Source organism: Nomascus leucogenys, chromosome 14 (assembly GCF_006542625.1).
Source record: "Nomascus leucogenys isolate Asia chromosome 14, Asia_NLE_v1, whole genome shotgun sequence".
Lineage (NCBI taxonomy): Eukaryota > Metazoa > Chordata > Mammalia > Primates > Hylobatidae > Nomascus > Nomascus leucogenys.
Genome location: NC_044394.1, coordinates 68812871 through 68825572, shown reverse-complemented (window position 1 = coordinate 68825572; position 12702 = coordinate 68812871). Strand labels below are relative to the sequence as shown.

The 12702-nt window shown below is 46.5% G+C and overlaps 2 protein-coding genes across 3 annotated transcripts in view; one reads left to right on the top strand and one right to left on the bottom strand.

Annotated features, from left to right (window-relative positions):
• The window catches only part of TRABD2A (TraB domain containing 2A), a 59816-nt gene extending 55055 nt beyond the window's left edge, over nt 1–4761 (top strand). The window contains exons 6-7 of one of the 2 annotated variants that reach the window (XM_003268737.4): nt 2222–2473; nt 4333–4761. In XM_003268737.4, the coding sequence (XP_003268785.1) occupies nt 2222–2473; nt 4333–4516 (436 nt within the window). In that variant the 3' untranslated portion in view covers nt 4517–4761. The remainder of the gene's footprint in view (nt 1–2221; nt 2474–4332) is intronic. The other variant, XM_004090437.3, reaches the window with a different exon arrangement.
• An 8-nt stretch (nt 4762–4769) lies between these two features.
• DNAH6 (dynein axonemal heavy chain 6) overlaps nt 4770–12702 on the bottom strand; it is a 354720-nt gene continuing 346787 nt past the window's right edge. The window contains exons 74-77 of the mRNA XM_030828117.1: nt 12184–12256; nt 11190–11341; nt 9231–9453; nt 4770–7124 (exon numbers count right to left, since the gene is read on the bottom strand). Coding sequence (XP_030683977.1) covers nt 7021–7124; nt 9231–9453; nt 11190–11341; nt 12184–12256 — 552 coding nt within the window. The 3' untranslated portion in view covers nt 4770–7020. The remainder of the gene's footprint in view (nt 7125–9230; nt 9454–11189; nt 11342–12183; nt 12257–12702) is intronic.

Genomic DNA, 12702 nt, shown 5'->3' with positions numbered 1-12702 from the left:
ACTCCTTAACTCACAAATATAAGGGAGATAAAAACCAGGAAGAGTAAAGCTAATTTCTTCCTGATCCCTACTCTCCAACCCCCACCCAGGGCTATTAACTTGGCTCTTAAGCCCTGGCCTTGGCTACCTGGAGCTTCTGGGGTGAGGTCTTTGTTTGTTGTGAGTTGAACAGAAACAAAGCTATGATTTGTCTCACTGTGAGGACCCACTGCTTCAAACGATAGAACCCAGCCCTAGTGAGTTAGAGACCATGTTCCTTGCTAAATCAAAGCAACAGACTTTGTTTGAGTGCCTACCATGTACCAGGACCTGTTTGGGTCATATGGAGGCCAAGACATAGTCTCTGCCATGGGCAGAGGGCTTGATGGGCATGGAGCTACCTGACCATCTGCTCTTGAACCCTCTAAGACAGTGGCCCCCAACATTTTTGGCACCAGGGACTAATTTTGTGGAAGAAAATTTTTCCACGGATCGGGGAGGGGGGGATGGTTTTGGGATGAAACTGTTCCACCTCATATCATCAGGCAGTTAGATTCTCATAAGGAGTGTGCAACCGAGATCCCTAGGACACACAATTCACAACAGGGTTTGCGATCCTATGAGAATCTGATGTCCCTGCTAATCTGAGAGGATGTGGAGCTCAGGTGGTAATATGGTTGCTTGCCTGCCGCTCACATCCTGCTGTGTGGCCCAGTTCCTAACAGGCCACAGACTAGTGCTAGTTCATGGCTTGGGGGCTGGGGACCCCTGCCCTAGGAGGCCACCTGAATCCGAGAGAGCCGTGATGGGGGCACATTCCCTTTCTAGGCTCTAGTTTCTTTGTTGTAACAATGAAAGGGTTCATTTAAGTGGCCTCACAGTTAGGTACCAGGCATTGTACTGAGCTCAGGAGACAGTAATAATATATTAAGCCCTGTCCTCCAAGAACCTTCTAGCTATGAATTTATGTTTCTGGGGTCCTTAGTGTCAGGTTCAGAGTAGGGGCCTTTTTTAATCCTTTGCCATTTTGGGAATTCCCTTCTTTCATCTTTTTTGCCCAATATAAGTCTTTCCCTTTTTTGCTTTCCTTCTTGTATACCTCCTCCCTTCCTCACACAAGGCCATTAATACTAACTGAATTCTCAGGTTCTGCCATGTTGTGGCTCAGAATTGGGGCCCCCTCTGGTAAGGGAGATGGTTCCTCAAGGCTGAGTAATTGAGTTCTTACATGTGCTGGTCAGTGGCACCTACATCATTGGACGAGGAAAGCCCTAGACATGGCACATCCACTGCTCCCCTTCCTCAGGCAGATGTGAGTTTCAGGACTCTCACTACCTACCTACATCAGGAGACAATGGGATTGACATCTAGTAGAATTCTTCTCTTTCTGCTCCCCCATCCCCTTCACCAAACCCTTGACAAAAGTTCTGTTGTTGGAAGAAACTTGGTCCTTCTAGTAGCTTATTTCTTCACTCAAAGAAGTATTTGGTGACTATAGTCACCTTTAGGGGAAAACTAGAAGTAAGTCTGAGTTTCCCATTAGTTGTGAAAATCTGTCTTTGGGAAAGATGATTTAAGGACAAATCTGCGATTAAGTGGTTAGAAGACAGCCCTGAGAGCCTCTTCCTAAATAAAGCCCTCATGAGGGTACAGAAAGGGTTAAGAGGGTTAAGAGCTACTTCAGTGGTTTTAAGCAAACGGCATTTAAACATTTTCCATCTGTCTTTAAAAGCTTTACTGTTCACTAGTCAGATTGGTGACATTTGCCTGTATTTGGGAGGCTGAGGTAGGAGAATCACTTGAGCCCAGGAGTTTGAGGTTACAGTGAGCTATGATTGGGCCACTGCACTCCAGCCTGAACTACTGAGGGAAACCTGGTCTCAAAAAAAAAAAAAAAAAAGCTATAATTGTCAGTGTCTTTCTAGACAGTGCTGACCTGTTCATTGTTGGGAAACTACAGTAATTACTGTACATGTAATAGTTTAAAAATCTTAGATCTTTCTCCCCAGGACTAGGGGATTTGGAGAAGGTAGGGTGAGGATATCTGAGGGGAAAAAAAAGGCGTCAAAGAGATAAATTCCCAAGGTAATTTGAAGAACTGGGTAATTTCTGTCCTTCCTGGCCAGCTTGAACTTTCAGGTTATCTGCCGTTGATGTGAAACTCTGAGGTGTAAGAGAGCTGTGGAGGGCGCCATCCTGTGTGACCCTCCTCCAAATACCTTCTCCTTCCACTTGTGTACAGAAGGAAGAGTAAAAAGACCTCCACACGGCCCACTCCGTCCACGATCTTTGCTCCAAAAGTCCCTACCGTGGAAGTACCGGCACCAGAAGCCGTATCCTCAGTGCACTCAACGCTGCCGCCCCTTGTGTCCCGGCCTGGAAGTGCCGACCCGCCCAGTGAGGCCGAGCAGAAGTTACGGAAGAAGTGGAGGCGGCAACAGCGGAAGCAGCGACGCCGCCATTTCAGGGATCTGTGGGTCCACCTGGAGGAGAGGTCAGGCGAGTAGGCTGGGTTGGGTTGACATCCACCTTGACCCTAGTGAGCGGACGCAGGAATGCCCCTCACACTGGTTGCAATGGGAGCCCCCCTCATGGAGCAACCTTGGACAGAAGCGAATCCAGATTTAAGATAGTTGCTTCAAGCCAGGGCAAGGGCAACATGTTTATGCTTGTTAAAGAACAAGTTTTGGGGTAGGATGAGTCTGTTAAAAATGGAAGGCATCTGGAAAGATTGCAAAGAACTAGATATTTCAGATCTTTCTCCATGGCAGATTTAGGGAGAATGTCATAGATTTGCAGAGCTGGAAGCAGCTCCGTAGGAATGGGCATGTTTAACCCCCACATTGTTAGGGAAGGGTCATGACGCTACACCGAATGTAGTCTCAGAGATGGCTGGGGAGTAGACCAGAGGTGGATAGGCGAGCTTGAGTCTGCAGGGCACAAGGCTTCTGGAAGAACTACCCCAGAGAGGCTGGGAGCAGGAATCCAGTTAAATTAATCTCAGCCTTATTGAGTTCCTCCTTTGTGCCTGCTGTTGTGTTGGATGCTATGTGTGTGGGGCCAACCAGACACGGGCCCTGCCTTCATGGAACTTGCAGTCTGGTGAGGAAGATGGGATTTTTGAATAGATAATCTGCAGTGGAAGTGTAAGGTGCTGCGGGTGTGTGTGTTTGTGGTGCATGCATGTGTGTGTGTGTTGGAGGTTACTACTTAGGGTCAGAGGTCAGGAAAGTCTTCCCTTGAGGAAGCATCCTTTTGGCTTATACTAAGCTTCTCCTTCCCTATTCAGTTGTTCACTCACTCACTCATTCATTCTACATTTATTAAGCACCTGTACAGGCACTGAATCCCTGCGTCTACTGATCCAGACTCAGAAGCTCTATTCACAAGGTTCCACTTTGGCTTCTACTTAGTAGAAGCCAAAAGGATGCTTCCTCAAGGGAAGACTTTCCTGACCTCTGACCCTAAGTAGTAACCTCCAACACACACACACATATGCATGCACCACAAACACACACACCCACAGCACCTTACACTTCCACTGCAGATTATCTATTCAAAAATCCCATCTTCCTCACCAGACTGCAAGTTCCATGAAGGCAGGGCCCGTGTCTGGTTGAAGGTTTGAAGCCGACATGTGATATGCTGTGTGATTTGCATTTTAAATGGACAGAAGCTGGCAGCTAGATGGGACATGGAGAATGGGGACAGCTTCTGATGGTGTTCATGTCCCAGGGTAACTCATGAACCATCCTCCATTGACAGAGGAATAAATTGACCTGTTTAGTACTTTTTCAGACAAGGCCATTGGTGACCAAGGGGTTGGGCACTTTATACCTCAGCTGAGTTGAAAGATCTGGGTAAGCCTGAGGTAATGAGCCCCTCAGCTTGAACTGTCTTGACCTGGTATGCCTATATGCTGTGCACATCAGGCCTGGACTTGGGCAGATGAGAGAGGCAGAGACCCAGGGAGGAATCTGCATGGTCTGGCTCTGCCTCTGTGGTGGCCAGTGAGGAGGATCCCTGCCTAAGATTGCCCAGAGACTAATGTTAGCAAACTTTGAATTGGGCCTTATACGAAGACTTTTACTAATCTTTGAACAAAGAACCAAATAGCCAGGGACAGTTAGCCAGTCTGGTGGTCTTAATATCCTCTGCCATTTGGTTTTCTGGTAGCAGTGGCCAAAGACATGAAAGAGGGCCAGAGATATAGGAAGCCTATTAATATACTAATACCCATTCCTGTCTATAAGGAGGGGAGATGAAGAGAAGCTGTGTGGGCATTTGGGGGCCTTGGCGTGTGCAGTGGTTTCTGCTGTGACTTCAGACTCTGTCTTTCTCTTTGCCTCCTAGTGACATGGTCCCGCAACTCCAGGTCCCTGTCCTGGACAGGCATATCTCCACTGAACTGCAGCTCCCTCACCATGGGCATTCCCACCACAGCCAGATGGTGGCCAGCAGTGCCTGCCTGTTTCTCTTGACTCCTGTGTTCTGGGTGCTGTTGCTGGCTGTCCAAACAGAGACATCCCTCCTGTAACCACTGGAAGCACCAAGCGCCTGACTCCTTGGACTTGAAGAATGGCCATTCCTGTACTCCACATTCTGGTCTAGCCTTGTTGGGCCCAATCCAGGAGAAGAGACTTCTCCTGAAAAAGAAGCCCAGTGTTGATTCTTCTTTCCAAGGAATGTGACTTTGGATTATCCAACTTTGGGGGGAGGTGTCCAGTTTTGTAACATAATGAGTTGTGTGAAAATAAATTATAAATGAGTTGTATGAAAGTACCTTTTTGTGTGTAGATTTTTATTCATGATGTATATATACATCAGGCAGACAACTTCTTCTCTCACGCCCTCTGAATCCTTTCACTGCCTCCCCCTAGGCCCTGCACTTCTCAGCTGCAGCTCTGATCGCTTCAGGCCCTGGCTTTGTATCCTGACCCTTTCTTCTTTCTGCTCCCTTTCTTTGTGTCACTCTTGGTTCTGGATGCAGGAGAGTCAGTGGGCCATGGAACTTGTGGTCTGCACCTCTCTATTCAAGCTCTGGTGAATAGGGTGCTCCCTGTGCCCTGAGAGATGCTTTTATTTTGTATAACGTGTGTGTCTCACTGCCATGCTGGAGGCTGGGTGGGGGGTGGGGGGGCGTGGTTAGGCTTTGTCAGAGGTGCTGTGCAAGAAAGTGGTTTTCAAACTACCCCCAATCCCCATTTTGTTATTTATTATTTACATGTTTATTGTCAATGTCTTTTCTAAATACAAATCTTATTGGGACTCTCTATAAAATGGGTAAGAGTAGAACTTCCCCAGTTGAATCTGAAATGGGAGCTTTTAACCCTGCCCCGGTGATCTCCCTCCCCTAACCACCATGGTTCCAGATCAGGGTCTCCCACCTGTGGCAAGTGTCCTTTGTGGTCCTGGGCCTCTAAGTAGCCCACAAAAACCCTGGGTAGAAGGTCTGTCCAGGACTTGAGTGGGGTCAATAAGAAGTAGTTGTATTTGTCCCCTAATCTGGCTTAGGGTAAGGCTGATTGCCTGGGTTTGTAGCTCTGGCTTCCCTTCCTTTTCTGAGGCTTTTGTGGGTTCATGTTCAGTTATTTCCAGGGCCCAGAAGATCTCAGTGGCCTTACTGAAACAGTGGTGTGACGGCACTCAGGACCCATGTCCACCACTTTGGTTCCATTCTGCACCACCTGTATTGTAGGGGTAGGCGGGCAAAAACTCCCAAATCCCCTTGCTGCTATGTTCGATTCTCCTAATGAGATACACTCATGGGATATTTGGAAAACAAAAGTGGGCAGAGGGGAATTTTTCTTGAGCAGGGGGCGTGGTTATGTGTAGGCTTTAGCAGACACAAGTTTGTGCAGTGGCCAGTCTCTGCAGCCCCTTCTATTCCCCTGCTTCAGCGTGGAGTAGCTGTGAGGCTGGCACAATTTTTCCTTCAGGGTTCCCACCTTGGAGAACAGATGCTGTGATGCCTGATATCAACTCTTTGACTTCTGCAGTGGCAGCCGTTCCTGTGACCATGTTAGTACCTATTTCTGCTTGAAACACCAAGAGTAGTTTCTGATTTGTGCACTGATTTCTGGTAAAAGTGGTGTTCCCTGCTTCTCTGCGACTTGAGTCTGCTCTTCGATAGGTATGGGGATGAAGTGGGGAGGCAGAGATAAACTGGGAGGGTAGGATCACTGTGGCTGACTCTGTTCCTCCAATTCGTTGTAAGAGGGTGGTGTGGCTCCCACCAAGGGCTCAATCCTAGCTGGGTGATTTCCTTGTTTCTTGGGTCACATTATGGCCGAGGAAGCAGGCAGACCATTATTGGCAGGACTGACACAAGATGGTTTGTCACAGTGGCTGCTCCATTTGAGAATTGACCCACCAACCTCTGCTTTTGAGGTGGCAGAGGCTCAAATGCACCTGGCTGGGACTTGGTTAGTTTTCACACAGATTCATCCTAAAGTGGAAGGGGAAAATCCTCCGTACTTGGGCAGGATTGGCCTACCCTTTTGTGAAAGCACAGGCTCTTCCAAGGATTGTGATGCAGCCCCATAGAACAGGGAACTGACATCATAGGCCAACTTCTTATTATCCTGCTCATTTGCTCTACCAGTTGTGCTCACTGCATCAGCCTCCCATGCACTGGACTCTGAGAGCCTTAATCTCGTCTAGAAATGGAAGCATCTGGGGCCTTTTCATATCAGGGTGAAGAGGAAAGGAGCCTGTGAGGGGAAGCGAATGCTGAGTCCTGACTCTTCCTGGGGGTCCCAGAAAGTAACTGATGGGAAGCTGCCTCTCACTGAGGGTAGGGGAGCAGGCTTAACAGGTGGGTGTTGAATCCACTGCTTCTACAGCAGAGCTTGGATTGCCAACAGAAAGAACTCAAACACTTTGTTTTAAGGTCATAAGAGAAATAAAAGTCACACTTAATACCTCTAAGTCAAATCAGAATTAACACCGTTTTGCTCACATATAAATTATTCAAACCTTTTGCCCCCATTAGGAAAGATCTCTGGCCTGGTTCTTTATCAGTGCTGAGGTGGCACCTTTTCATTCACTCAGCTGGCAGAGCAAAGCTGATCCCTTGGCAATCCAGTAGTCTTTGGACCGCTTGGAGGGTAAGAGGACGGTTACCACGAAGTTGGTTGAATGTCCTAATTAAGGATATAGGAAAAAAAGGGTTGTTACTTAGAGAATAACTTCCTCATACAAAGAGAGAGGCTACAAAGAGTCAAGACATCTGGGTTCCAGGCCTGACTGCCCCTAAAGATGCTGGACAAATAGTCCTTTATGGGACTGTTTTATGCTCTATAAAATGAAGATTTTAGAACAAATAATTCTTTAGGACTTGTCCAGCTGAGACTTCATAGAACTTTTTTTTTTCAAGACAGGGTCTCACTCTATCACCCAGGCTGGAGTGCAGTGGCGTGATCTCAGCTCGCTGCAAGCTCTGCCCTCCTGGGTTCAAGTGATTCTCCCACCTCAGCCTCTTGAGTACCTGGGACTATAGGTGTGTACCACCATGCCTGGCTAATTTTTGTATTTTTAGTAGAGGCGGGGTTTCACCAGTTTGCTAGGCTGGTCTCAAACTCCTGGCCTCAAATGATCTGCCTGCCTTGGCCTCCCAAAGTGTTGGGATTACAGGCATGAGCCACTGCGCCCAGCCTAATAATTTCTTAATAACCAGGATTCAAATGAAGTTCATATCTTGCAACAGTGATGTGTCTCTTAAATCTTTCAATTGGTAGGTTTCCCTCTGCTTCTTTTGCCGCCCCTTGTAATACATTTGTTGAAACAACCAGATTGTTTGTCCTGTTAAGTTTCCCAGAATCTGGATTTTGATGACAACATTGCTGTGGTGATTTTAAATATATTCCTCTCTTCCTGTAAGGGGTGGTTAGATCTAGAGGCGTGACTACATTCAGGTTTGAGGTTTTTTTCCCTTTTTTTTTTGAGATAGGGTCTCATTCTTTTGCCCAGGCTGGAGTGCAGCGGTTTGATTATGGCTAACTGCAGACTTGAACTCCTGGACTCAAGCGATCCTCCTGCCTCAGTCTCCCAAGCAGCTGGGACTACAGGCGCGTGCACCACACCTTGCTAATTTTTGTATTTTTTGTAGAGACAGGGTCTCACCATCTTGCCCAGGCTGGCAGGTTTGAGTTTTATGGCAAGAATACTTCTTAGGTAGTACGTACTTCTATCAGGAAGCACATTCTGTCTGATTGTCTTTCTTTTTTGGGATATTAGTGGCCACTGATGACTACTACACAGGACTATCCCTCTTTTAAATAGCTGAAAAAGAGTTTCTTTTGATCCTTGTACAAGATGGGGTTTCTGTCACAGTTTCAGATAAGGTTAGGTTGTTGGTCCCCTCTCCTTACTGATTTGTAAGAATTCTTTATGCCAGGCTTCTATAGTTTGGATGTTTGATCCCTCCAAATCTCATGTTGAGATTTGATCCCCAATGTTGGAGATGGGGCTTAATGGAAGGTGTTTGGGTGATGGGGGTCAGATCCCTGATGAGTAGATTAATACTCCTTGGAATGGGGGGTGAGCTGTCACTTTATTAGTTCTTGTGAGAGTTTTACATCACGGCTTTCCATTTATTCATTTGTTTGTTTGTTTATTTATTTATTTATTATGGAGTTTTCGCTCTCGTTACCTAGGCTGGAGTGCAGTGGCGCAATCTTGGCTCACTGCAACTTCTGCCTCCCAGGTTCAAGTGATTCTCCTGCCTCAGCCTCCCAAGTAGTTGGGAATACTGGCACCCGCCACGATGCCCGGCTAATTTTTCATATTTAGTAGAGACAGGGTTTCACTATGTTGGTCAGGCTAGTCTTGAACACCTGCCTCGGCCTCCCAAAGTGCTGGGATTAAAGGGGTGAGCCACCTTGCCCGGCCTATTCATTTATTTTAAAATCTCTTTTATGATGAGTAAAAATGGATTTGGTGAGAAAAAGACAGATTTTAGTGTCTATTCAGGCCACCATTTTGAAAGTGGAAGTCTCTACTTGTTAAACTCTATTTTCTACTACTTAGATTCTAATAGAAGCAAGAATTAATTCTATAATATTAATCTACACTCAGAACAAATAGAATTTATAATTACATTTATGAATTTTGTATGTTATAGGTGGCTTCATTTTAAGTCTAGTTTATTGGCCCAAGGGAGATCTTGAGCCAATCACAGCTTAGTGTTTGGACTTTGATTGAAGATTGCATTTGGTCATTATTTGAACTAATCTTAAGAACATCCTCACCTGTGGTTGAGAGTGTTCCTGCCCGGGCTCCTGTTTTATAAAGTGGGGAGTGGTACAGTGTTGGGCTTGGCTCATAATTTTGTTGTGGTTCAAAATGCACCACAGGCAGCATTGGATTCATCTGTCCGGGCAATGCGTCTTCTATCACCATCTCCTTATCATCCCATCGAGAAGCATCCATGAACATCCCATGAACAAGAACACCATCCTCAGGAGAGGGCAACTGAAAGATACCCACAAGTCTCAAAGTGAGAGGGGAAAAGGGATCAGCAGGTGTGAGTCACTTCCTATGTCCCACATCCTCACCAGGTAATTCTAAAAAACACTCTATACATTGCTGTTATTATTCACATTTTAGAGGCTTTGAGAGGCAATCCTGAGGCTCTGAGAGGCAAAAAATGTAATAATAATGTAATGACTTTTCCCCTTTTCATGGGAGGTGGAGGAGTACTGAGATTATCGTCTGTTATTCTTAGCAAGGTTTTTCAAGGATTTGGATGCCCTCCTAGAAGACAGATTATATATCTGCAATAATATTTGCAGAGTGCCCATGGAACATTCCTTTTTGCTCTTTCTCTCTTTTTAAAAAAATTATGCTTACTTTTAAATGTTTGTATTAAATAAGAAAGAGGGAGAGTGAGAGACCCTGCCCATCAGAGTCCTGTGATGTGATTGGATGTCTCCACCAGTGCACATTTTTTTTTTTGTGCCAATTGTAGGCATCTGAGTCACCCTTCATCAAACCCTGAGTGGATGTGGCCAATTCTGGCCCCAGGTCTTTGGATAATTGGAGCCTCACGTCTGCAGGCAGAGGACTAAGCAGTTTGGTAATACGTAGTGCATTTTATAGTGAATAAAAGGATGGTAAACTAAATTCTTTTTAGCTGGTCTTTGCTTTTTGGTGTCCTAACCTTTCTGTTTCTTGGGTGCAGCAGGATGGGCCTTCCTGTTTTTGGGCTGCACATATGTTTATGTAGGTTTGCCTGAAAACTATCCTGCTACCTACTGGGTGTCCACCATCTGCGCATCACCCAGAGGGAGCACCTTTTCCTATGCTGTGCCAAGGTGGCAAATGGGCTGACAGTGGTCTTGCCTGTTTGTAACAGAGATAAAGCTGTTTAAACACATACCCTGTGTTTAGACCAGTATATGTGCTGGTCACATGACACTGGCTGTTTCCTTTAAACCACACTACTGGACTGTCTCCTGGTCTGTTGGTGGCAGACATTTGCTAGGTGGGCCAGGAGACAGGCCAGCTAGACAGTCTGAGGTCTCCCCAGATCTCAGAGATTGTAAGGTATTGTCATGGCTCAGCGCACATGACCCAAGCAGAGACATGGTGTGAACTGGGGTGGAGGGACAGAGCCCTGGTGGTCACTGTAAACTTCTGTCTGTCAGAATCGGCCTCTGTGGCAGATGGAGTGTGCTGAGCACGGACCAGGGCAGGCTGGTCCTGGAAAGCTCCGGTGGGGGCTTTTATGTGGGTGTTGCTTTGCCTTCCTGGAGCCTCAAGTTTTCCTGACATGGGAAAGTTGGCACCCTCTTCTTAAGACAAGAAGGATCTTAAAATAATAAGAGGTGCAGACATGTTAACAATTGCTCCAACACATACAGCTGGTGAAAGGTAGTGTCAGAATTCAAACTCAGGCTTCTCTAGTTTTTAAACCCTTGCTTTTAACTTCTTGCTATATTGATTCTGTAAGATGAAGAAGGTTACTAACGGTAGCTAAAAAATAAAAAAAATTGCTTTAAAAATATTTCTATAAATCAGACTAGTTTAGGCAGTTCCCATCCAGTCATTGCAATTGGGGAGCTTATCTTGGAGGTGTGATTACTACCCTGCCCTTCCTGTTCCTGCCAGTGGGAGGTGGTGGGGGAGTGGGGCATGGGAGGTTGTCTGAAATCTTCAAGGATAGTGGGATAGAAGCTACTTTGCCATAACAGCCAAGTGGACAATACCTCCATGTCCATGGGCAGTTCTTGTCCAAATTGCACTGTCTTGGCAGCTTCTATCACTGCAGCTTGATCCCGATAGGCAGGAATTACATTGTATTTGAAACTCAGCTCATTTATAGGCAAACTGTATTTTCGAGCATGATTTTGAAGAGTTCCTGTAATTATGAAAATCAGAAAGCTGCGTTTAAACAACACTGCTACTCCCCAGGCACTATTCCCCTTCACCCAAACCAGGCTGCCCTGGCATTAGACAGCCTTCCCACCACAGAGAAGACCCAACTCTTAATACCTTCCTCTGAGTTAGTTCACAGGGTCAGGAAGCCTGCGGGTCATGTTGGGAGGTAAGGGCCCAAGGGATGGACAAGCTCTGGTCCTGGTTGGGAAGGGAGGGAAGGCCAGTGTGCACTGCATTGCCCTGCCATGAGGGAGACAAACCAGTGAGGCAGTTTCAGAGCCCAGTCTCGCTAACTTTAGGATTTTGCCCAGCTTGTTTTATATGGGCTGTTTAATAGGTATTAAGAATGAGAGAGATGAAGGGCTTGGGTAATTAGCATTGAGTTGCTTACAGGCTCTAGCCCCCTCTGAGGCTCTCTAGCCAGATTCCTCAAGAGCTGATGGAGGCACATCAAGAGAATTTCTCAGAGGGAAGGGAGCTGCTCACAGCTGGGGCCTGAGCAGGTGGACAGCAGTTGATGCCCTTGAGCGTGGGTCACATGGGCAACTGAGGCACACTCTGTGTGTTTGAGGAGGCAGCAGTGCCTGCATTTATGTAACCTGAGAGGGGCAGGGATTAGGTTGCTGGGAAACATCTGTTATCTCTGCCATCTTTCCTCTGCCCCCCACAAGTGAGGAAGAGCAGGACCTTGTTAGATTGCCCTATGATCAATAGCCTCATTGCTAGAGCATTAGCAGCCATGTCATTTCCCCAGCACCTCAAAACCCTGTGTATGACAACTCATGGCCTTTCCTATGGGGTTTTTCTAGAAAGCGCTGGTACCTGTTAGAAATCCTTGAGGAAAGAAGAAACCGGAGATCCAGTAGGACTTAGGCTGTCCTCTTTTGAGCCACAACTGAAGGAGAAACATACTCATAATAAACGTTATTTCTGGGATGGAGTTTGTTTTCTAAAGCAAAGTCCTATTTGGGGAGAGTTTCTCAGGAGGCAGAATCTAAAGCAGCCCTGATTTAGTCACCACCCCCATTTCACTGCCTGCCCCATTCCCCTTCCTGTTCTGCCAGCCTGATGACTGTGGACACAGAGCCTGGTTATTGTGGGGTATGTGAGAGGGAGACAGCAGCAAAGTTATCTGGGATTTGGACTCATCTTGGTTGGTCTATACCTCACTGTGGGGTCCCATGAATTAAAGCTGAAACCCCAAGGATGCCTGGAATTAAAGTGGAAGGTGGGGATGAGTGCCTAGGGCAAACAATATTATAATCAGTGTAAGACTTTTGAAGTGATGCCATTCTGGACATTTCTTTTTCTCTGGGCTCAGATTATCCATCAGTGACTGTG